Below are 22742 nucleotides of genomic sequence, written 5' to 3'. Positions count from 1 at the left end.
TTTTTGTGTTGCTTATAGAGGGTTAAACTGTGGCATGAATTATGTTCATAAGTAACATATTGACATCATTTTCAAAAATGCCCCTACAGTGTCTGTATTTTATGTGATTAAAAGTAAATCCCATAGTTTCTGGCAGCTAAAAAATCCACTTAGGTGGATGTGGCTGACTTAGATGGTGACTCCAGAGCTAGTCAAGACTTTAGGAGATCTACACTGAATTTTTAGATGTTCCCTTTGTGGGTTAGATTCGGGAAGGCAACTATTTAGAAAGTTCGAGCCCTTTGGAGTGATCTTCCAGATATTAACTATGCTAAAGAATCTTTGAAAAAGTTTAAGATTTTGTTAAAGACTTTTTTGTTGTTGTTGTTAAAACATTTGTACAAGGCTTGGTGAGGGAAGAGGAGCTTCTTTTGGTGCCTGTAGGATGTTAAAATTGTTTTGTTTAGGGGGAGGAAATGACATCCACTTGGATGGACAGTGGATCTGTATGCTCCATTCAAACAGCTGTTAAGTTCCATTAATCTCCTTCCATCTTTCAAAATCGGTGTGAAACGTAGCAGAGATTTCCATGGACAGTCAGCCAAATGGTGTGGAAAACTGCGAATATCAAAGATTACACCTGTGCTGGCAGCAGAGGAGAAAGCCACAAGGAGGCAGTCACTTGTATGAACAATAATGCCAAAGAAAGTGGGCAGGAGGCAGCCAACTCAATTGGTGGTCATCTCCGACTAACGAGAGAGGAGCAGGCGGTGTTTAGGGGGAAATACGCAAACTCTTTAGTTCAAGCAGGCTGGATGAAATAACAGAGGATTTTCATGGTCTAAGGCAGCTGATCCACAGTTTACAAACTGCTAATAAAGTTTGGAACTGAAAATTAAGGATTTAACGAATCACTCCAGAAGAAGCAATTTGCACTTACATGGAGTCCCCAACACTGAAATATGCAAGAACTGTGTGGAGATAGCAAAAGCAATCTACAATGCAGTGCTTGATAGAAAAAACCCAGAGAGGGACACAATTGAAATTAAACTGGATTGAGCACATAGGTCTCTGGGGCCGAGTGTTAATAACCTCCCCAGGGATATTATCATGTGCTTGCATGACTATACAGTCAAGGAGAAAATTGTTGGCAGTATATGCTTTTTAGACCATTTTGAATGCATGGGGGCGCATAGCTACGCTCAAGCCATGCTTCAGAAGCATCAAACTTATATAGGTGTTAAGGAATGTCTGATGAAGGTTCAAATGGATTTACTTGGCAGGCCTCCAGACCCAGAACACCCAGACCCAATCCTGTTGACCAGGTACAGTATTTTTATTTAAAAACATATTCTAACCTACAGGGTTATATTAGTAAACATTGTTTTCCGTATTATCCAACTTTTCACTTACCTGACAATGGCCCGGTCCTGTTTGCATCCACTGCTTATTTCTAGGATAAGCAGCATAAAATTTTTACTCTTTTGGGGTTGGCCACTGTTAGAAGCAGGATACTGGGCATGATGGACCTTTGGTCTGTCCCAGTATGGCAAGGCTTATGCTTATGGATAATCGAGACTACTGTATTTAGGAGTGCAGCTACCAGTCTAAAAGAAATATATTATAAAAAGTACAATACTTTATGGAGATCAATGGAACAGGATTTAATTAAGTGGGAGTTGCTCCATCTGTCCTAGCTGAGGAGAATTTCCTTGGTAAAGATAATGATCCTACCCGAGCTATTATACCTAATCTTGACCTTGCCAGTGATGATGACTATCTCACGAGTATAGCTACTTCAAAGGAACCTTTTTAGTTTTATCTGGAGACGAAGGTCAACTAAAGTGGGACAGGAGATACTACATAGTAGCAGAGAATACAGTGGCTTGGGAGTCCCTAATTTGTGGCAGTACTATAAAGCAGTACAGGTCCGAAAGGTTTTGAAATGGAAGCAGGAAACATCTAAAAGGTTGTAGGTGCACTTTCAACAAACATTCTTAAGAGGTATCCCTATCTGTGGGCGTAGCTTTATGTCAAAGGATATATGATACGAGGTCAAGCCTGTCCACCCATTTACGGTATTTGCATTACAGATTTGGGAAGGAGTGCAAGATCCCTTGAGGCAATACTCAGGACTTATGCTTGTTAGAGGTAATAAGGAATATGCACATGGGATGGACGGACCCTCATATAGGTTGTGGGTAAATAAGGGATTGGGCAGCATTGGGTAGTTTATAAGAGAGGATGACACCTTTTATTGATTTTGGAACTCTATAAAGTATAGGATGGCCACAAGGGACTGGTATTGCTATCTGCAGCTCTAGAATTTTTAGATAGTTCGAATATAAATTTAGAAAGTATAAATAAATAGCTCTGATGAATCCTTGCTATATAATGTCGATAAGAGGCTAAGGGTGCAGGTTTTACTATTTGAGAAATTATTTACACATTTAAGGGAACCAGGGGAGCACTATCAAATTTATATGCCTTTCTTAGGGGGCAATGCGAGGTTAAAATGGGATATATGAAAGTATGGGAGACAGATCCGGGTCAAGAGTTCAGTGTAAAGCTATGGTACATAGGAGCTTATGGAAAACCTCAGTTTCATCCCAACTGTTAGAGAGTTGTTACAAGATTTTATGTAGAACTTACATTACACCTCTCAGTTTGAGAAAGTAGTATCACATGGGACAAGGGATCTATGGAATATATTTTATTATTTTTTAAAATTTATACAGATTCAATAATACATCACTTCAAAAAATATCCATGATAAGCAATCAAAAAATCAATTTCCATATAACTAAATAACAAAAAGGAAAATATTACAAACATTCATCCACAATAATGAGGAAAAGAATCCCAAAATTAAAGCTAAGCAGGGAAATAATACATATATCCCCTTCCCTCTTATCAGCCCACTCTTATAGTGAAAGCATATATACCCGAGAATCAAACCGTGGGATGAACCTCTTCTTTAGCTTCAAGAAATTCCCTAATCTGTTTTGGATCAAAAAACAAAACTGACATTCTAAAACAAAAAATTCAAAAGATCTGCTTAGAGCAATGATAATAGAAACTAAACAAAAAGAGCTCTAAGTAGCTCTATAGAGTGACCACATTAACGTCCATATAACAATTAAATTTAAATAAAGAGGCCTCAATAGCCCAGGGTACCAACTCAGTGGACACACCTGATATAGCTTTTATCACAGGCCCACAATTCTCTGAAAAAAACCTACAGAGTAAAATACTTAAGATAATCTGTAGTAAAAAACAGAGAAATTGTGTTCAAAAATGTTCATATATTGGACAAAGTTAATAATGTCGTCAACAATATAGAGACATGGAGATGGCAACTGTAGAACGGAAGGGGAAAAAAACCCAAATAACTAAACGAGAAGAGCCAGTAGCAAAGAGTCACTTCAGTAACAGTTGGAGTACTTAGCTTCAAATCCCAAGACAAAATTATCGGGAGACGCCTCCATATACAAAGAACAAGCTTATCTGTCTCTAAATCACACAGCTTTTCTCGTTTTCTCCCTCTCCTCGACAGCCATAGAATTCATGCTGTTTCGTTCCTTCTTCAGGAGGAATTATGACATCTTCCGTATCGTGCAATTTCTCAAGCAAAACTGACGGCTATTTATATAGGTAGACCGGAAGCATAATAAAGATGACATCATTTCCTTAAAGGAAACAACCAATATTCCAGATACATCAAAAATCTCCAAAATAATTAGTAAAAAGCTTCCCATTCAATAGGGCCATTAAGGCCATCAGGAAATACAGTATGTAATCGAAAAATCCATCTTTGTTCTTTTTGATGTAAGGATCTTGAAATATCACCCCATCTTCCATTGTCCGGGATATGCTCAATAACAACACATCGCAGTTGGCCAAAAGTATGTTCTTCTTGAATGCAATGCTTGACCAAAGGCATATGAAGTTTTTTGTTAACCATGCAAGATTTATGTTCAATAAGTCGTGTTTTTAGCATACGTTTCGTTTGACCTATATATCTAAGTCCGCATGGGCACGTGATAAGATAGATAACCCCTTTGGTAGTACAGGTAGTAGTACATCTTAATTGGATGGATCTGTTGTTAGTGTTATCCCAAATTTGATTAGTCTCTAGCATAATATCACACATGGTGCATCTCCCGCATTTTCTATGACCATAATTATCAAGATTTTTATATGTCCATACATCAGAGCGGCATAGTAAATCAGATAAATTAGCCCCTCTCGAATACGATACCATACATTTATGATTGGAAAAAACAGTATGTGTAGACAGAATATTCCAATGTTTGTAGATAATTTTGGCAATCTGAGGGGACATAGAAGAATATTGCATAATGCAGGGGATAATCATCTCACTTGATTTGTGTTGTTTAGATTCTAAAAGAAATTCACGATGATTAAAAAGAGCACATTTATATGCGTGTTTAATCATCTTTTTGGGATAACCTCTATCCATTAATTTCTCCTTAAGGTGTTGAGCCGAACATTGATATTTCTGAATAGAATCACAAATTCTTCTGTACCGCAGAAATTGAGCAAACGGTAAATTGTTACGATCAGTAGCTTTAGTATAAAGATCAGTCTCTAATGTCCCATTATTTAAAGAAACCAAAACATCTAGAAAATTAATTTCTCGATGGTGGAAATTACATTGAAATTTAATCGTAGGATGACAAGAATTTAATTCAGATACAAAATGATTTAAACTATCTTCGTCTGCATTCCAGATGACAAAAATGTCATCTATATATCGCCACCAACACAACACTTGTTTAAATGATGTTAGTTTATAGATTTATTGTTCCTCAAAATGAGACATAAAAAGATTAGCCACAGCAGGGGCAAATGCAGCTCCCATGAAAGTTGAATATAGAAGTCACGATCAAAAATAAAATAGTTATTACACAAGGCAATTCGAAGTAATTGAGACAAAAATTCCGTAGGGACAGTAATAGGTTTAGGGCGTGCTTCTAAAAGATCTTCCAAAATCATGATGGCTTCATTTTGAGGTATAGACAAGGACATTTCAAAGTAAAATTATTGGGGTGGAGAGCCGGGAATTCCTGGTGTCTCTTTTGAGAAACCCTAGAAAGATCAGGAAAAATTCAAATTTTAGATCCAAAAAGCTCATTATTAATATGTATAAAATAAAGATGTAGAATATTGTTGCAGTCTTTCTCAAGCACAAAAGTAACAATCATAATAGTTCTTTGAGTTACAACTTCCAGAGAAGATTCCAAAAACCCAGTGATGTCAAACTTGGACTAGCCAGGATGTTCTTGGCCTACAGGCTGTACATATAAATGATTAGAATACTGGCATGTAAGCACATATGTGTACACATTTGCATGTAAATGCCAAATATGTACTTAAGCGCTATTCTATGAAGATGCACATATCTTACATAGTATGAATTTGACAGGTGAGTATACGCATAAATGGAGTCTGGATGTGGTCACATGACAAAGCAAGGAAGAACTGACCTCCACAGTTCTCAGCACACAAAAAGGACACAGTGGAGAAGTGGCCTAATGGTTAGTGTACCGGTTTGCAGACCTGGGGAACTGGGCTCAATTCCCACTGCTGTCTGATGGTCAGCAGTGAGTTGAGATTCTTGGGAACCAGGTTCAGTTCCCTCTGCAGTTCTGTGTGACCCTAGGCAAGTCACTTAACCCTCTGTTGCCCCAGGTACAACAGTAGACTGTGAGCCCACTAGGGACAGACCCAGTACCTGTAAAATAAAGGCAGCCGCCAATTGTGTACAGACTTGACATAGGCTGTGTTTTGGTTATGTGGCCTGTATCAGCAGTCTGACATCATCCGGAAGTGTAGTATATAAAACAACTGATGTATTCTGCTGTATCCAACACACCAAAAAGTTCATTTTGCTGTGTTCTTTTTGTGGGTGGCATGGAACTCACATTTACACATGTAACTTGGCGTAAGTGCTTATGCCTAACTGCTATGCAAGTATCCTAAAAGAGAAAGTAGGCACCTATGTCCTTTATAGAACAGATTCCTATTAGATACCTTAATGACTTTGCTTTGTTCATAGAAAAACACCACCCTGATGGTACCAAAGAAATTGTGTTTCCAGATGGAACAGTAAAACATCTGTATGAAGATGGGCATGAAGAGACCACTTTTCCAGATGGTACTATTGTTAAAGTAGAAAAGTAAGTGCTGCTTAAATTGTAATAAGTAGACAATAATTAGTGAGTCCCTTAGCAATTTTGGATATGATTTTTTTCCACAAAAGCAACCAGCAAAAGAGGATCATAATTTTCTGGCTAAAGTGCAATTGGTTTCATGAACTTCAACAGAATATATTATCTTCTTGTGGGTGAGATTATGGCACAATTTTTGATCACCTAAAAACACCTGGCCAAGCATTTTTTTTTTTAATTTAATTATTTATTATAATTTCAGATTTTTACAAGTCAAATACACTTGTTAAAAAATACAGAGAGAAACAAATAACAGGGAAAAAACATTCTTGGATTTACCATCAATCCAGAACTGAAAATAACACTCTTCCTTAGACCTCTATTTTAGGAATAGGAGAGGGGGGGGGGGGGGGTGTAACGCATACAAAGGAGAAATTTTACCACTATGTTTGAATAAGGCCAAGCGTTTTTGAGAAAAAATATCGCTGGACGTGATAATATAAAATTATACTGTAGGGGGAAAATGCTGTTCTAAGAACATAAGTTAATTGCCATTATTTGAGGTTGTGAAGGAATTTTTTTCACAGTGCTAACAAATGATATCACTTCCCGTTTGTTTTCTACACAAAAATGCCTGCTAGGGATTGAGTGCTTTCCAGTCTTTTTGTAGCTGTGATCCCATGACTGTGGTCAAATAAAATTGTGTGATCTTGGGAGATGCAGAATAATGATTCACCTAGTTTGTGACACCAGTGGTAGGTTGTGTTGTTTTTTTTTTTTTGTCCCATTTGTCATCCTGTCCCACAATTTGGGAAGCTCTGAATTAGAAAAAGTGTGGACTTCCTATTTTCTTCCAACCAAAGAATTATTGTGTCTATTTTTAAAAGCATCCCCACAAGTAAATAGCAGCATTTACATGTGTAGATCTAATACATGTATAAATAACAATTTTAGAAAGCCAGTATTTATACATGGAGATCCACGCCACATAGAGATTTCAAGAGAGGGTGGTTTGGGTGGGGCTTGGGTTGGACAAAAATCTACACACATATTTCCCATTTCACAAAGGGAATACATAGGTATATTCTGTTGGGTCTCAGAACCACACACAGATTTACATGAGGGCTTACTGTACGACAGTGATTCTTCTTAATCCTCTGTTGTTTAGTTCTGCATGGACATAGGGAGGAATTTCTCCAGGGGAGAGGGGAGTAAAGTACTTTTTGCATGACCTAACAAAGGGTTTTGGACAACAGTCATGATTTTATAGTGTGGGTCTTTGATACAGATCAGGTAGTTACATAATGCCAAATTTAAGTCTATAAAGAAAATTATTACCTTCACTTTTAACTTTTTATATTTAAATAATTTTTATTAGGAAGACATGAACACAAACAGCTACAAAAGTAACCTATGTTCTGTTTTCTTTGTCATTGGGGTATTAGAGTGGGGGTGGGGAGGAAGGTATGCTGTTACCATATTTCATTTTTGTAAATTGCCTTTTGTGTATACTATGTGATACGCTTCTAATGTTTGGGATCTGTTGTTTGAAAAAAAACAATTTCTAATAAAAATTGATACAAAAAAAATCTCCAAGATATATATGCAGTCTCTCCCAAAAGGACAGATAGCTGTAATAACCTGATGTTCCAATACTAGACATGCCTTGAACATCTTCCTACTTTTACTATAATATCAAATAACACCTTCCCTCCCATCCCCCCTCCTTTTCACTCCTACCTATACTCCTGGGATGCCGCCCCAGTTTAACCATCAATCAGAAATTATCTAACAGTTCCATAAATACACTATAGGAAGTTCAAGATCTGACTGCATGCCATGGGAGTGAAGGTGACCCAAGAAGTGTTCGCAGATCTGTTGAAATGCCACCCCTTTCACTGAGGCAATGTCTGTGATTCCATACCTCTCCATACTGAGCAGATGTATCATTTGAATGAGCCACAATGCTAGCGATGGTGCTTCACTTAACCAGAGGAGCAATATTACATTAGGATAGCTTTACCTAAAAATCCTTTTCATTCTTTTGGAAAAGGGAAAGGAATGTTATATTCTCCAAACAAGTCAAGTGAGCTATACGAGGGCAAGACCAAAACATGTGGCCCAGATGAGCATCTGAAGCTTTGCACTTGGGGCATCTGTCATGTTGCTGTACGGAAGCTGCATGAGGTCTTTGAGGTGATATGTAGAGTCGCATTTATACTTATACTGCAGTTCCCACAAATATATGTTCTCCAAAACCCCACGGAGCTGTTTCAGACATCTGGAAAAAGTCTTCTGTGATGTCCTTATGTAACTCCTCTGACCAATGAGTTGGAGGTGCTGCTTCCTGAAGTGCCACATAATGAGCTAGAAACCCAGTGTATACATTGTAGCAAGCTTTTCCCACACCTCCTCATTCAAATGTTCTTTCGGTAGTCCACAAACATAATGCTTCAACTGCCAGCAAGCATACATATTGCTTCTTGCCAAATTATACTCTGCTTGCAACGCCACAAAATCTTTCATCGGTCCATCGTCCTTTACCATATGACATAGATAACCAGAGCTTTTTTTGAGGGGTACTTGGGGGTACTGAGTACTGGCACCTTTTCCAATGTCTTCTAAAATTGACCCATGGTCCCCATGTTTTAATGAAAGAGTTCAGGCTCTTCACACCAATTCTGCCTTGTCATAGATTCTGTGACTGATTGCAGGGGGCCTGGCTATTGTGGGGTGGGTCCCTCAGTGATCACTCCACCCCTGAAGGGGTGGCCTGGCATTTGAGTACCGGCACCTTTTTCACTAGAAAAAATGCACTGTAGATAACAGATGCCTTTTGCATCCCGGTCCAAAACACTGTGTTTTCACTTCTTGGTAGAAACTCTGGATTATGATGAATGTCAAGGAATGGTGACACTGTTGATGAAATTTTAAGATTGCTGCATATCTATCACCACATGTCATGTAAAGGCCAGAGAAGCAGGAAGCCCTTTAATACCAATGGTAATTTTCCTGTTGGAGTTTGTAGGGACACACTAAAATGAAGTCTGGGCTTTAACTTTACCTCTTCTGATGTCATACAAAATTCCATTGTGCCCCTACATCAATCATTAATATGGTACATATGACTCAATAACATCCTATGCCTCACATTAGGCTGGATGGCTCTGTGGATAGTCAGTCTGGGCTTTTTGTCTTTCCACATATAATTTTGTAACAACTTATGGAAATGCTTTTCATCCCTACCTTTTAGATATAAGGAGAACATTTGAAATTATTTAGCCAACAAGGTATGACAATCATATTGTAAAGATATATACTCCTTATTCAGGGAGAAGGGGGCAAGATTGCCACAATGCAAGCTTATGTTGAGTCTCTTGCAATATGAGGGACAAATTTAGCTTGTAACGTTCTGTCAAATCTGTTGTAATGATGGTACCCAAATACTTAAGGGATGTGTCTACCCAAACTGACAAATGCTCCTTCCAATTTGTCTTAACATTAGAAAGTACTGGGAGTGCTTTAGATTTTTGCAAGTTTTAGCAAAAGTCCGACTGTCTACCCTAGTCCTCAATCAAGTTCAATAAATTAAATAATGAAGAAGACGGATTTGTCAATATCAATAATAGGTCTTCAGAAAATGCTAATATCTTAACTATTTTGTCCCCTAATAGCACTCCCTCTACCCCTCCTGAACCACATACATAACAAAGGTTTCAAAGATATTAAGAAGAGCAAGGAGGACAGAGGGCAACCCTTTCTGGTTCCTACTTCAGTAGGAAAGGAGGCGTCCATACTTTGTTGACTATTAAAGAGGCCTTCCGCTCATAAGAGAGAGTCTGAATAGCATCTAAATACCAACCCGATAGTCGTAGAGTTGAAAACAAGAACTCCCATTAGACTTTACCGAAGGTCTTCTCCATGTTCAAGCTGGCCAGCAGAGAAGGCTCCCTGTGCTGCTGGCAGTGGGACATAGCCAATAACACCTTTCTGATATTGCAGGCCGACTGCTGGGCCTTCACAAAACCAACCTGATCATCTCCAATAATATCAGGCAAATATGTTGACAGTCAATCAGCCAAAACTCAGGAGAGGAGTTTAAGATAAACATTTATTACAGAGATGAGCCAATAAGATAATTTCTTATTGTTCTGTGAACTTCTCTAATTTGATAATTTTAGGTGATCTTAATTTACACCTGGAATAGCACTCTGATCCTCATGTGTTACAATTTACAATGTATTTAGAGTCTTTAAATTTGATTTTAGATTCTGAGATGGTTACACATGAGCTCAAACGGCCTACCCCAACAACCCCACGTAAACATCTTCACCCAGCAACACAGTATGACTATAATCGTACTGGACAACACGCAATCTTCATCCCTTCCGACCCTCCACTTATAACTCATACGATCACTTTACAACCTTGTATCTGTTATCAACCGACTGGGCAAACGCCTTTGACAGTACTATGCAAGCCACATTGAGCCTGCAAATAGATGGGAAAATGTGAGGTACAAATGCAATAAATAAATAAATGAGAGAGGCCACAAATTAGATTTCTCTTTTGGCTCTGAAATTCCATTGCTCCAGCATTTCTATTTCACCTGATTACAAACCCCTCCTTGCTCCAACTTGACACACTTGCCTTCTTGTGGCAGTCCAAGATTGTTTCACTTCATGCAGCCCTTCTCCTTGCATTCCTTACATCCCTTCCCCCTCACTTTCTGCCCCTCCTGACTCTTCCCCACCCTCCCTTCATGCATCTTAGTCTTGGTCCTCCTTCAATCTGCCTACCTCTTATTCCCTGTTAAAGACCATTTCCTTCCTTAACCCTTCTCACCAATTGCCTCTCACAAGACGACGTTCCTCATCTTTTGCCTTTGGTTTCATCTTCTCTTTCTGAGTGCCTTCTTCATGGAAGCATGCCCTCATCTTTCCCCTTTAAAAAAAAACAAAAAAACATCTTGACCCTTCCCTCCCTAACTTTTGCTCTTTTTTCTATCCTTCCCTTTTCCATTCGTAATTGGATGATCATGTTGAGTGTAGTAATGTTCTTCATTCCTACCAAGCTGGTTTCCACTTACATCACAGTACTGAAACTCTTCTTCTTGCTCTCTACAACCTTATCCATGCCTCTGTAAATCAGCATGCCTCAGTTGTCCTGATCTCACTTGATCTTTCATCTGCCTTTGATTTTGTGGTACTATCTACACATGGTTTTCTAGCTACCTCTCTGCTGGACCTACCAAACAACCTCTTGTATCTCAACACTGCTAAATATGAATCTATCCTATTCCCATGTTCTAGGAATGTGTCTTCTTCCTCCCCCCCCCCCCCCCCCCCCCCCCCCACCACTGAATGGTACTTTGCTTCCTTTCAAAGATTCTATTAAAATTCTGGGTGTCACCTTTGACACGTATCTGACATTCAAGCCACAGATCGACTCCATCCTCCACTTGTCTTTTTTTGCTCTCCATAGGGTTCACTCTGTTTGCCCCTTCTTGTGAGCTGCTCTTCTTTGCCCCCTCATTCTCGCACTTGTCATCTCACACTTTGATTATTGTAACTTCCTTTATGTTGGTCTTCTCCTTAGCTCTCTCAAATGTCTCCAGTTGGTGCAAACCACAACTGTTAAATACTAAACAATGCCCACATTTCGATCGAGTCACCCTCTTTGCTCTGAACACTGGCTGCCTTTTTCTGCATGGATAATGTTTAAGATTCTCAATATGGTTTATAAATCCAGAGCTCCCTCTGCCCCAGTCTACCTTAAGAGACATCTCATCCCCTACACCCCACCTCTGTTGTCTCCACTCGGCAGACAATAACCTTTGAGTTCTACCCTCCCCGAACCAACTTCGTATCTCCACCTCCCGTCACATAGCTTTTCGAGATGCAGGTCCCAAACTTTGGAACAAATTACCATTGCGCATTAGGAACCAGCCCTCTCTCCCTGCTTTCAGACAAGCTCTGAAAGCTCACCCTTTCTCTGTCTCTGCAGCTTCTTGACTCTTTTCCTCAGTTTGGCTTTCACTTCTCTCTGTATTTTGGCCTCTCCTTTTCCTTACTTTGTTTATTTTATAATGTAAACCATTTAGCTGCCTATGTGTAGGCCTTCTGGCAGTATATCAAATGCTCGAAATAAATAAATGTAATTGCTGCATCTGCTGTATGTACCAGTTAATACATGTGCACATCTGCAAGTATGTTAGAAAAAGCTCTGTGTCAGCAGATCCTTTTCTAAAATACTGCTGAAATTGAGCAAATGCTGACTTAGATATTTCAAGTTCGATCTTTTATGTTCTATGTAAATTGGGCCTTCACATAACTATTTACAAGGAACTTTTTGATTTTTTTTTTTTGGGGGGGGGGGGGGGGAGCTCCACCCCAACCCTTCTCAAGTTCTGCCCCCAACCCCACCCAAGCTGTGCCTCGGCTCTGCCACCAACTTTAGCATCTCTCCTTCCCTTCTCTTCCATCTCATAAACTTGCCTCCCTTCCCCCAATCTGTCTTTCACTACCTGTAACCTTGCTAATTTCTGTCCTTCTCCAAACACCACCACCACCGATCTTCCTTCCACATCTCCTGGGATATGTTTATTACCTTACCTCCTTTCCCCGATGTGGCAGCGCTCCAACCGGCATAAGTGGGAAGGCCTTGAGCATCTGCGCATGCTTAAGGCTTGCTGACGTCTGCCCTCTCCAAAACAGAAAGTTCAAAAGGGATAGGAGTCATCAGACCTTGATCATGTGCAGATGCTCAAGACCCCACACTTGCCAACCCTGATGCTTTTGGTGTTATGTCGGTTGGAATGTTGCCACACATGGGGATGGAGGTAAGGAAGGAAACAACTTCTGGGATGGAGGTGGAGATAGAGGAAAATTTTGAGGTGCCATGGATCTCCCATTCTGATGACTGACTATAACTATATACCCAGTAGTTTTGCCAGTGTACCACACTCTGCCATGATAACATGGGAAGGGCTGGAAAGTCCATCCTTTGCTACAGGATCCTTTGTTCCCCATAGAATAACTGCAGGATCAAACTAGAAACCATGGCAGTTGATTGTATAGCTGTCCAATAGTGGCTGAGTATCTGGATAGTTTCAGGGTAGTCTATAAGATTTTTCAGTGGACTAGTCCATAGAGTGCCACTAAAAATTCATAGATACGACCCAGATAGATGCACTCTCAGTGTTTCTGGAGAATCACATGCCTATAGCCATGCCCCTGTGCAACCGTAACCTGTTTGTGCATCTCCAACAGTGGTATCCAGTATGTTTTTAAAATTCTTTTTAATTTTCAGAAACGGAGATAAAACAGTGGTGTTCAGCAATGGCCAGAAGGAGATTCACACCGCACATTTTAAGAGGAGGGAGTACCCCGATGGCACTATAAAAACAGTATATTCAAATGGTCGTCAGGAAACTAAGTATTCCTCTGGACGGGTTCGGATAAAAGACCAAGAAGGCAATATTATCATTGACAATAAATAATTCCATTATCTGTTAGCTGCAAAGTGCCGTTCAAGCTGTATTTTATATCTCTATTATCGCTTTTGTGCAGTAGGCTGAAAAGGTTCTTTTTCCCACCTGCATCCACATTTTCTTAGCTAACCGTATCCTGATAGTTAAGAGATGCTTCAGTGATACTGGATTTCCCACCATCAGTCACTTAATAGGTAAAATATACTATATCAGTATGATGTATTATCTAGTCTGTAGTAAAGGGGAGACTAGTAAAGACAATTACTTAATGGTCAGTTTGGACCTTACTGGGCTTCTGGAGAAGTCTACTGATAAGAATGGCAGTAGAGCCATAACAGAACCATAATTAAATTCTGTATCCTTTTCACTTCAATGCTAAGTACTTTCTGTAGGCATAGTCAAATTTGTGTTTTATGAAACTTTTGCAGAGCAACAGAGAAGAGAAGGAAAAAATTTCTGGTGGTGCACCAGGAGACTGTTTCTATAGGTGTAGAAATGTTTTTTAACAATTGGCAAGAAAATTGTAATCTTATTTTTCTATAGGCCTGATATTCAAAAAAGAGCTGAGCACCTAAATTTATGCCCAAAATTAAGCCAAACTTGGGAGCCTAAGTTTTGAGCTGAAACTCCATCTTAAATTTAGGAGTTCAAAAGTTACATTTATATATTTAGGCCTGCTGTTCATTTCCATAGATTTATGAGCCTAATTTGAGTCTAGTGCTGAAAAAAATCATTGCTAAGCTCCTAACATTTTGCCCTCCTTAAATCTACCCCTGTTTCCAACTACTTTTATGCTCCTAAATGAGTTTAGTGAAATGTGAAATTTTACTAGAACTAAGTGCCTTACTTTATATTGAAAAAAGTGTAGTTTAGGAGCATAACTCTCAAAGAGGCCAACAGACACTTAACGTGCAAGAAAGCGACAAGCAGGCCAATAATTCCTACATGTGGGTGAAGTGTCCCGTGTTGCCTGGTTTGGAGCTTGAAAAATGCTTTGTATAACTTTAAGAGCACGCACAGCGCTCCCACTGTGCATGTGCGAGAGTGCCTTCCCACCCACCGCGAGAGTGCAGAACTTCCAGTTCACTTTTTTCCGCAGTGAGGGGAGAATGTCATTTTCGTTAATCCTCGCAGCTCGATTTGAGAGAGATTTTTCCTGAGTGCTTCTTTTGTGCCTTCCTTTCTTCATTTTTTGCCTTGTTTTATTTTGGGTCTGTTTTTTATCCCTTACCCTTGTGGTTTTTGTTTCTTTTTGTCCTCTTTTTAAGAGTCCTTTATTTTTACCATGCTCGGTAGGCCACACTTAGGCCTGACCTCTGGTCAAGCTTGTCCCTATTCTTCTTTCTGGTGCTTTGCCCCTTTTTTCGGCACATCGAGTCTTTTGATTTAGCCATGACTGTTTTTCTTTCCTTGTCATCGAAGGTTCCCAGTGGCCTTAAGCTTTGCCGCGTTGGGCTGGCGATTGTCCCGGAAGAGCGAGTGGTAAGCCCACGTAGGGCTTACCGTCACTTTGTAAAAGGGCCCCCCAGTCGGCCAGAGAGGATCAGCGATAAAAGCTTTTTGGAGCCTGGTCTGAAGCCTCGACCTCAGCATCAGCATTGGCTTCTTCAGTATCAGTGTTGAGAGTTAGTTTGGCATCAGGTACAACAGTCCTCATGGCTGCTAGGCCCATAGATACAGGGAGTGACTGTGCGAGTGGGTTTCCACCTGCCTCAATGCCAGTTATTGTGTGGGCTCCCCGGGACCTGTTTGAACATGCATGCAATTAATATTATTTGCTAATCAGTTGGAACACTGTATTACTTTGTCTAACTATATATTGGTTTTATTTTGATTGTGTATGTTGATTCTGTTACCTACCTAGTTGTAGGCAGGTAGAAAATTTTAAATAAATAAATAAAATTAAATAATAAACAAATAATCTCCGACCGGTGGGTCCTTCAAATAGTCCGTTTCGATTATGCCTTACATTGGCAACAGAGACCTCCATATTGCCTACCAAGAGCAAATCATTTCATCTCTCAGCACAAGCAGGTACTTGCAGAGGAACTCTCTGCCCTTTTGAAGGCCCATGCGGTCGAGCCCATTCCACCAGGGAAAGAAGAAAAGAGATTCTAATCCAGGTACTTCCTTTTGCAAAAGAGATGGGGGGGGGGGGGGGGGTGGAGGATGCATCCTTTCCTAGACCTAAGGGCCCTAAACAAATTCCTGGTCAAAGAGAATTTCAGGATGGTTTTCCTAGGGACCCTTCGCCCCATGATTCAGGAAAATGATTGACTGTGCTCTTTGGACTTAAAGGATGCTTATACTCACATCCTGATACTTTCAGGTCACAGGAAGTATCTTTGTTTTCGGCTGGAGACACATTACTTCCAGTACCTCGTGTTGCCTTTTGGCTTCGCATCGGCTCCCAGAGTCTTCACCAAGTGTCTTACAGTAGTTGCAGCATCACTACACAGACTAGGAGTCTATGTGTTCCTCTCTCTGTACGATTGGCTGGTATAGAGCATGTCAGAATTCGGTGCTAAGGAATCCATGCGGAGAACTATTCAGAGCTACTAGGGTTTGTTTTAAATTACCCCAAGTCCCATCTGCTCCCTGTCCAGCAATTGGAGTTCATTGGAGCCCTCCTAGATACATGGTGGGTGCAAGCTTTTCTCCCTGTGCCAAGGACAGACACTCTTGTTGCCCTTGTCACTCAGGTTCGAGCCAGTCAGCAGGTCACAACTTGACAGATGTTGAGATTGTTAAGCCACATGGCCTCCATCGTCCATGTGACACGCATGGCACGCTTTCACATGAGAACTGCCCACTGGACCCTAGCTTCCCAGTGGTGTCCGGCCACAGGGAACCTGATTGATGTAATCTGAGTGACACCAGAGCTGGTTCAGACTGTGCTTTGGTGGACTAATCGATCCAATTTGACTCTGGAACTCCCATTCCAAATTCCTCAGCCCCAGAAGGTGATGATGATGGATGCATCCCATATGAGGTGGGGAGCTCATTTAGATGGGCTTCACACTCAAGGTGTTTGGTCAGCCCAGGAGACAAGTCTTCTCATCAACCTTCTGGAGCTCTGTGTGATCTGGAATGCTCTAAAGGCTTTCAGAGTTCAGATGATTCTTCTTCAACAAGGCCTACAATGAAAACCTATAACCTCACTAAGCCCACTCAATTATGAACACACATCGTCTATAACTACCCTAAAAACTCTCTTCCTTCTTCCCTCTCCCCTTCCTTAATCGCTACACATTACTAACTGTATCAGATATCCAGTTATGACTATGTTACCAAATCTATGTAAGCCACATTGAGCCTGCAAATAGGTGAGGGAATGTGGGATACAAATGCAATAAAATAAATAAATAAATGATCAACCAAATTGTACTCATTCAAACAGGAAGGTTGCAATGTATGACACCAACAAGCAGGAGGGCACCCGATCACGCCTTCTGTGTCAGGAGGCTGTCGGGATGTGGCATTGGGTAGTATGGCATGGAATGCTCCTCATAGCCACTTACCTAGCAGGCAAATCCAACAGCCTGGCTGACAGACTGAATAGGCTCATTCAACTGCACAGGTGGTCACTCAACTTAGGTGTTGCCTGTGAGATCTTCCAAGCATCAGGCACTCCCTCAGTGGAACTCTTTGCCACTCAGTCCAATCACAAAGTTCCTCAGTTCTGTTCCAGGCCCATGACAGACTAGCATCGGATGCCTTCCTCCTTCATTGGGGGATAGGTCTTCTGTATTCGTATCCTCTCATAACTTTCATTGGGAAAACTTTGCTGAAACTCAAGCAAGACCACTGGACCATGATTATGATCACACTGAATTGACTCCAGCAGATCTGGTTCCCTCTTCTTCTGGAGTTATCCTTTGAAGAACCATGAAGATTGGAGTGTTTTCCAACCCTTATCATGCAGAATGAGGGATGTCTTCTACATTCCAACCTCCAATCCCTGGCCTTTACAGCCTGGATGTTGAGAGCTTAGAATTTGCGTCCTTGCATCTTCCAGAGAGTGTCTCCAGACTCTTGTTGTCTTTCAGGAAAAATTCCACTAAGAGATGTTACTTTTTTCAAATGGAGAAGGTTTACCATCTGGTGTGAGGGCAAGGCACCAAGATCCCATTTCATGCCCTACAAAGATCCTACTTGAATACCTTCTACACCTTTCCAAGACTGGCCTCAAGACCAACTCAGTCAGGGTTTACTTCCGTACAATTAGTGCTTATCGTTATTGTATAGAGGGTAAGCCCATCTCTGGACAGCCTCTAGTTGTTTGCTTCATGAGAGGTTTGGTGTCGACAAAGCCCCCAGTCAAACCTCCACCATGGGACCTCAACATTGTCCTCATCCAGCTGATCAAAGCTCCTTTTGAACCACTTCATTTCTGACATAAGTACTTCACCTGGAAGGTCTTGTTTTGATGGCTGTTAGTTCAGCTTGCACACCTTATACTGCACGAGCATTGGTCTTTTACTTGGCGTGGACTGGGGTCCACTGACAGTCCACTCAGCTTTTTGTTTCTTTTGACCCAAATAGGATAGGGTCGCCATCAAGAAATGTACAATCTACAATTGGCTGGCAGATTGCATTTCTTTTGCTTATGCCCAGGCTGGTTTGACCCTTGAGTGTTTTGTCATGGCTCACCATGTCAAAGCCTTGACTTGAGGTCAGCCTTCATTGAAGGTAATTTGCAAAGTTTCAACATTCACATCTCACTACTGTCTTCATCAGGATACCCAGATAGTGCTGTAGAATTTGTTTGGGGTCTAGAGTCTAACTCCACTCCCTTAGGCCCATTTTGTTCTGTTCTAGGCTGCACTCTCACATAGTTGGTATGTAGTTTCAGGTTAATCTCTGTTTGGCCTCACCATTGCAAGGTTCAATTGACCACTATTGTTGTTTTTGGTGAGCCTTGTAGCTAGGGATTCCCACGTGTGAGAATTATTGGCCTACTTGTCCTTGGAAAAAGCAAAGATACTTACCTGTAGCAGGTATCCTCCAAGGATAGCAGGCCATATATTCTCACATACCCTCCCACCTCCCCTTGGAGTTGTCTTTATGCTATTTTATTGTACAGGAGATCCTGCTCTCTTGCGGCAGGTGGGAAGGTATTCATGCATGCATGGTGGGAGTGTTGCAAATGCTCTTAAAGCTATATAAAGCTTGTTTTAAGCTCCAAACTGGGCAACGTGGGACACGTCACCCATATATGAGAATATATGGTCAGCTGTCCTCGGGAAAATACCTGCTACAAGTAAGTATCTTTGCTTTACTCCAAAATGCATTAAAATGTTTTGCAATAATTACTGTTTTCTGTGCACTAACCATACATTATTTTTGTAAAAATGCTTTTGTAGGCGGCGTGACATTGGCGAGGAATAGTTGTACAAGCATTGTTCAGCTAGCATGTTCTAATTATTGCACACAAACTGGATAACGCACACTTAACGTGGGAGCTCTTAGCACCTCCTAAATATGAGACGGTAGGTGCTCCTACGTTAACCTTTTGGTAGGTACCATGTGCAATGGCAATATTAGCACACAACCTGCAAAAAAAAAAAGAGTAAAATTTATTATTTTCAAAATTTATATACTGCCTACACCGTTCCCAAATAACAAACATAGCTTAACATCAACAAACAAAAAAACATAATATAACAATAACAAAAATAGTGCTACACACAAAAGCATATGTTCAAAGCACTTAGGGCCAGGTTCACTAGCATTTTAGCGCAATCTAATTCTAGAAACACCCGTAGGAATATTTGGGTGTCTCTAGCATTAGCACGCGTTAAAAATGCTAGCGCGCCTACAGCGTGGTTTAGTAAACAGGGCCCTTAGACAAAGTTGCATAGCAACCTTTGGAACTTTGTAAGTCTATGTGCTTTGAAAATGATCCCCTTAGTCATCTCAAAGGAGACAGAATCATCCAACACAGAAATAGTACCACTGTTAGTCTCACCTATAGGCAGCAAAACATCCTTACATAAAGGCTTCTACAAATAATTGAGTCTTTAAAAGCTTTTTTTTAAATTGAAATGCACCAGCACATAAGTACAAATATTCTGTTAGTGCATCCACATTTATATGCCAGCTATTGAGAATGCTGAAGCTTTCATTTTACAGTACTATGTTTTTAAAAAGTGCCGCGTTGATTCTGGGCTTAACGCGCAGTAAAGTCCCATATTAAGACATGTTAAGCCCAGATTCTAATACCCTTTAGTAAAAGGGCCCCTAAGTTAGGAGCATAAATCCTTTGAATATTGGCCCCTATATATTTTATATGAATATGAGGGGTTTTCTTCCAAAATATTGTCTGAAATGGGAGCAGGAACAATGGGATCTCTTAAGCACTTAAGTGTATAACTAACCAGCAGGAAGTTTTTGTTTTAAAATAGCTATCTTGGACTTTTTTCCAGCTTTGTAGGTATATTTCCCATAGCTGTGAATTGTTATAGTTTATTTAGTGTCCTTGTTCCTGGATTTTTCAAATTAATCCACTTTGTTTTGAAAACTGCATATGAAGTGTATATATTTTTCATTTTTTAAAATTTTAATAAAAATTATCAATTATTATTGTACACTTAAGTTTCAATGGAATGTTGTGTGTGATTATGAAAATTACATAAATAAAAATGTATATAGTGATAATCTGTGTTCACATCTTAGTTCAAAAAACGTGAAAATTTAGGTAGCTCATAGTACATAGGAATAAGACCAAAAGAGAAAATGAAACAGCTAAACTAATATTTAGAGCAATCTTGTTAATAGTGATGCTTCTGTGTTCATAATATATCTATTCCTAAACTGAAAACAAACATTTTACCTTTCTAGAGGTAACTGATATGTTGGACTCCTTGGTGTGTAGTCTGATTAACATACTGAGAAAAGTCAGATGTAAAAATATTCAAAATCCTCTTACTAGAGAACACTCTGAAGTTTTTTCCATTATATTAAAATCACTAAGAACTAATAACTGCTTATTATAAAGTGAAAAATGGCTGAGAGACTATTATTAGATAGAATTGGCTTGCCCTTATTTGGCAGCCTGACCCCTAGTGAAAGTACCGTAAAATAACACAGAGCAAGATTAACCTCCAATACCAAAAGAAGACATACCACAGAGTTACAGAGGAATGTAAGAGAGAAAACACAAACAAGAGTCCATGCTCGGCAAGAAGCAAACAAGCAAATAACAAACAACGGAGTTAACGAGACAAGAGGTCTAGAAAAACAACTAGATCTATACCACATGAAAACACAACTTGTGAATAGTGCTGTATATACACATAAATGACTGCACGTCCAGTTTTACATCCAGCGATAAGCCTGCCAAACACTTTGTTTTCACGTGGTATAGATCTAGTTGGTTTTCTAGACCTCTTGACTAGCACATGCTCACAGATTCCTGATGCAGGCCTTGTCGCCAAAACACAGTCCATGTTGAGTCATTCTGAAGAATTATTCATTAAAGACACTCTGCCTTTCTCTTCAACGCTACTGTTTGTTCTTTACAGTGGAATGTAACTAATGATTGGCACCAGAGGAAGTAGCCTACTATCCCGGAAAACAGAAGAGGTTAGGGCAAGACTTCAAGAAGAAAAGGCAAATTGCCTATGGCCACCCAATGGTAGGGGCCACCTGTGGTTGATTCCTCTCCCCTCCCCACCTAAAAGTCTGGCATCCCTCCCTTCCTCTTCCCTCCCACAGGTTCAACATTTGTCTAACCCTCCTCTCCCCCACCCATTGCAGCCCTTGAAATATACAGTGGGTCACTAGCAGAGGCAGCAATGAAAATAGGCTTCCTCTACTGCATCCCACCCATAGGATGTTACATCAGAGAAGCAAGACATAGCAGAGGAATGGCTCTGGTAGGGCCAAGCAGATGCAGCCTGTTTTCACCACTGCTGCTGTTGGTGATCTGCTGCATGTTTCAAGGACCATGGGGGAGAGGGAGGAAGCAGAGGGAAGAGAGAGAGAGAGAGAAACCCAAATCAAAGAGGAAGGGAAGAGATGCTGGACCAATAGAGAGAGAGAGAAGGAAAAAGAAAAACGCTGGACCAAGGAGGGGGAGAGGGTATTGGAGGAAGGGAAAAGAGGGGGAAGAAGCTAGATATGGAGAGGGATGGGGTCCCAAAGAAGAGAAGCTGGGCATGGAGGAAGCATAGGGACAAGGATAGACATGGGGAAGCCACTGCTTGCCCTGGGATTGGTAGCATGGAATGTTGCTACCATTTGGGTTTCTGCCAGGTACTGGTCTGACCCTGTATGGCTATTCTTATGTTCTTCTGACAGGGACAAAGGGGCGATGCTGGACAAAAGATGGGTAGGGACACAGAGGGGATATGCTGGTCAGAATATGGAGGGGAGGATAGGGACACTGTGAGGGACAGTTGCTTAATATGGGAGAAGGATAGAGACAGAGATACATGGGGACAGATAGAGTGCAGTGGAAAGATGGATAGTGGACATAAAGAGAGAAGAAAAATAGGAGACCTTGGAAAGAGAGTTAAAAAAAACCCAGAGAAAAACATGAGAGAGACACAGGAACCAAAGCAATGCTTAAACATCAAAGATAGAAAATAAAGTATGTTTTTCTGAATGTATTAATTGTAATAGATCAACTTTGGGAAATGTGTATCTCTGATATCTATCAATTCAGTTCTGTTTCTGTTACTATGACAATATAGGTCTGGAGAGTATTTGTTTTTTGCAGGATTTGTTTATTGGGACACTAAAGGGTTTCCTTCTCCCTCCCCTCCTGCATTCCCCACTATCTTGAGAAATGGCGTTACAGAGGGGCCTGTCTTTATTTTTCTACCCAAGGCCCATTCAGACCTAGCTATGCCACTTGGCCCAGGTTTTCAATTCTTCCTTAAACTACAGGTAAGAAGACTGAACTGAAGCTGCTCTGGGAATTTGTTCTAAAGAGGCCAAGTATATGAAAGATGTCCTGCATGCACCTTGGTTTGGAGAAGTAACTGTCTGAAGATTACCTTGAGAAGACTGTAGAGCACTGTAAAAATGTAAAGGATAATATATTTTGATAAGAACAGAGGGAGTCCTGT

General features: G+C 40.5%; 1 protein-coding gene across 1 annotated transcript in view; it reads left to right on the top strand.

The window, feature by feature from the left end:
• Nucleotides 1-14030, top strand: part of LOC115464856 (centromere protein J-like) — a 139283-nt gene extending 125253 nt beyond the window's left edge. Inside the window, exons 19-20 of the mRNA XM_030195213.1 lie at nucleotides 6062-6182; nucleotides 13485-14030. Of these exons, the coding sequence (XP_030051073.1) occupies nucleotides 6062-6182; nucleotides 13485-13674 (311 nt within the window). The 3' untranslated portion in view covers nucleotides 13675-14030. The remainder of the gene's footprint in view (nucleotides 1-6061; nucleotides 6183-13484) is intronic.
• Nucleotides 14031-22742: the final 8712 nt, after the last annotated feature.

The sequence above is a fragment of the Microcaecilia unicolor genome, chromosome 3 (genome assembly GCF_901765095.1).
Source record: "Microcaecilia unicolor chromosome 3, aMicUni1.1, whole genome shotgun sequence".
Lineage (NCBI taxonomy): Eukaryota > Metazoa > Chordata > Amphibia > Gymnophiona > Siphonopidae > Microcaecilia > Microcaecilia unicolor.
This window is presented reverse-complemented; position numbering and strand designations above follow the sequence as displayed.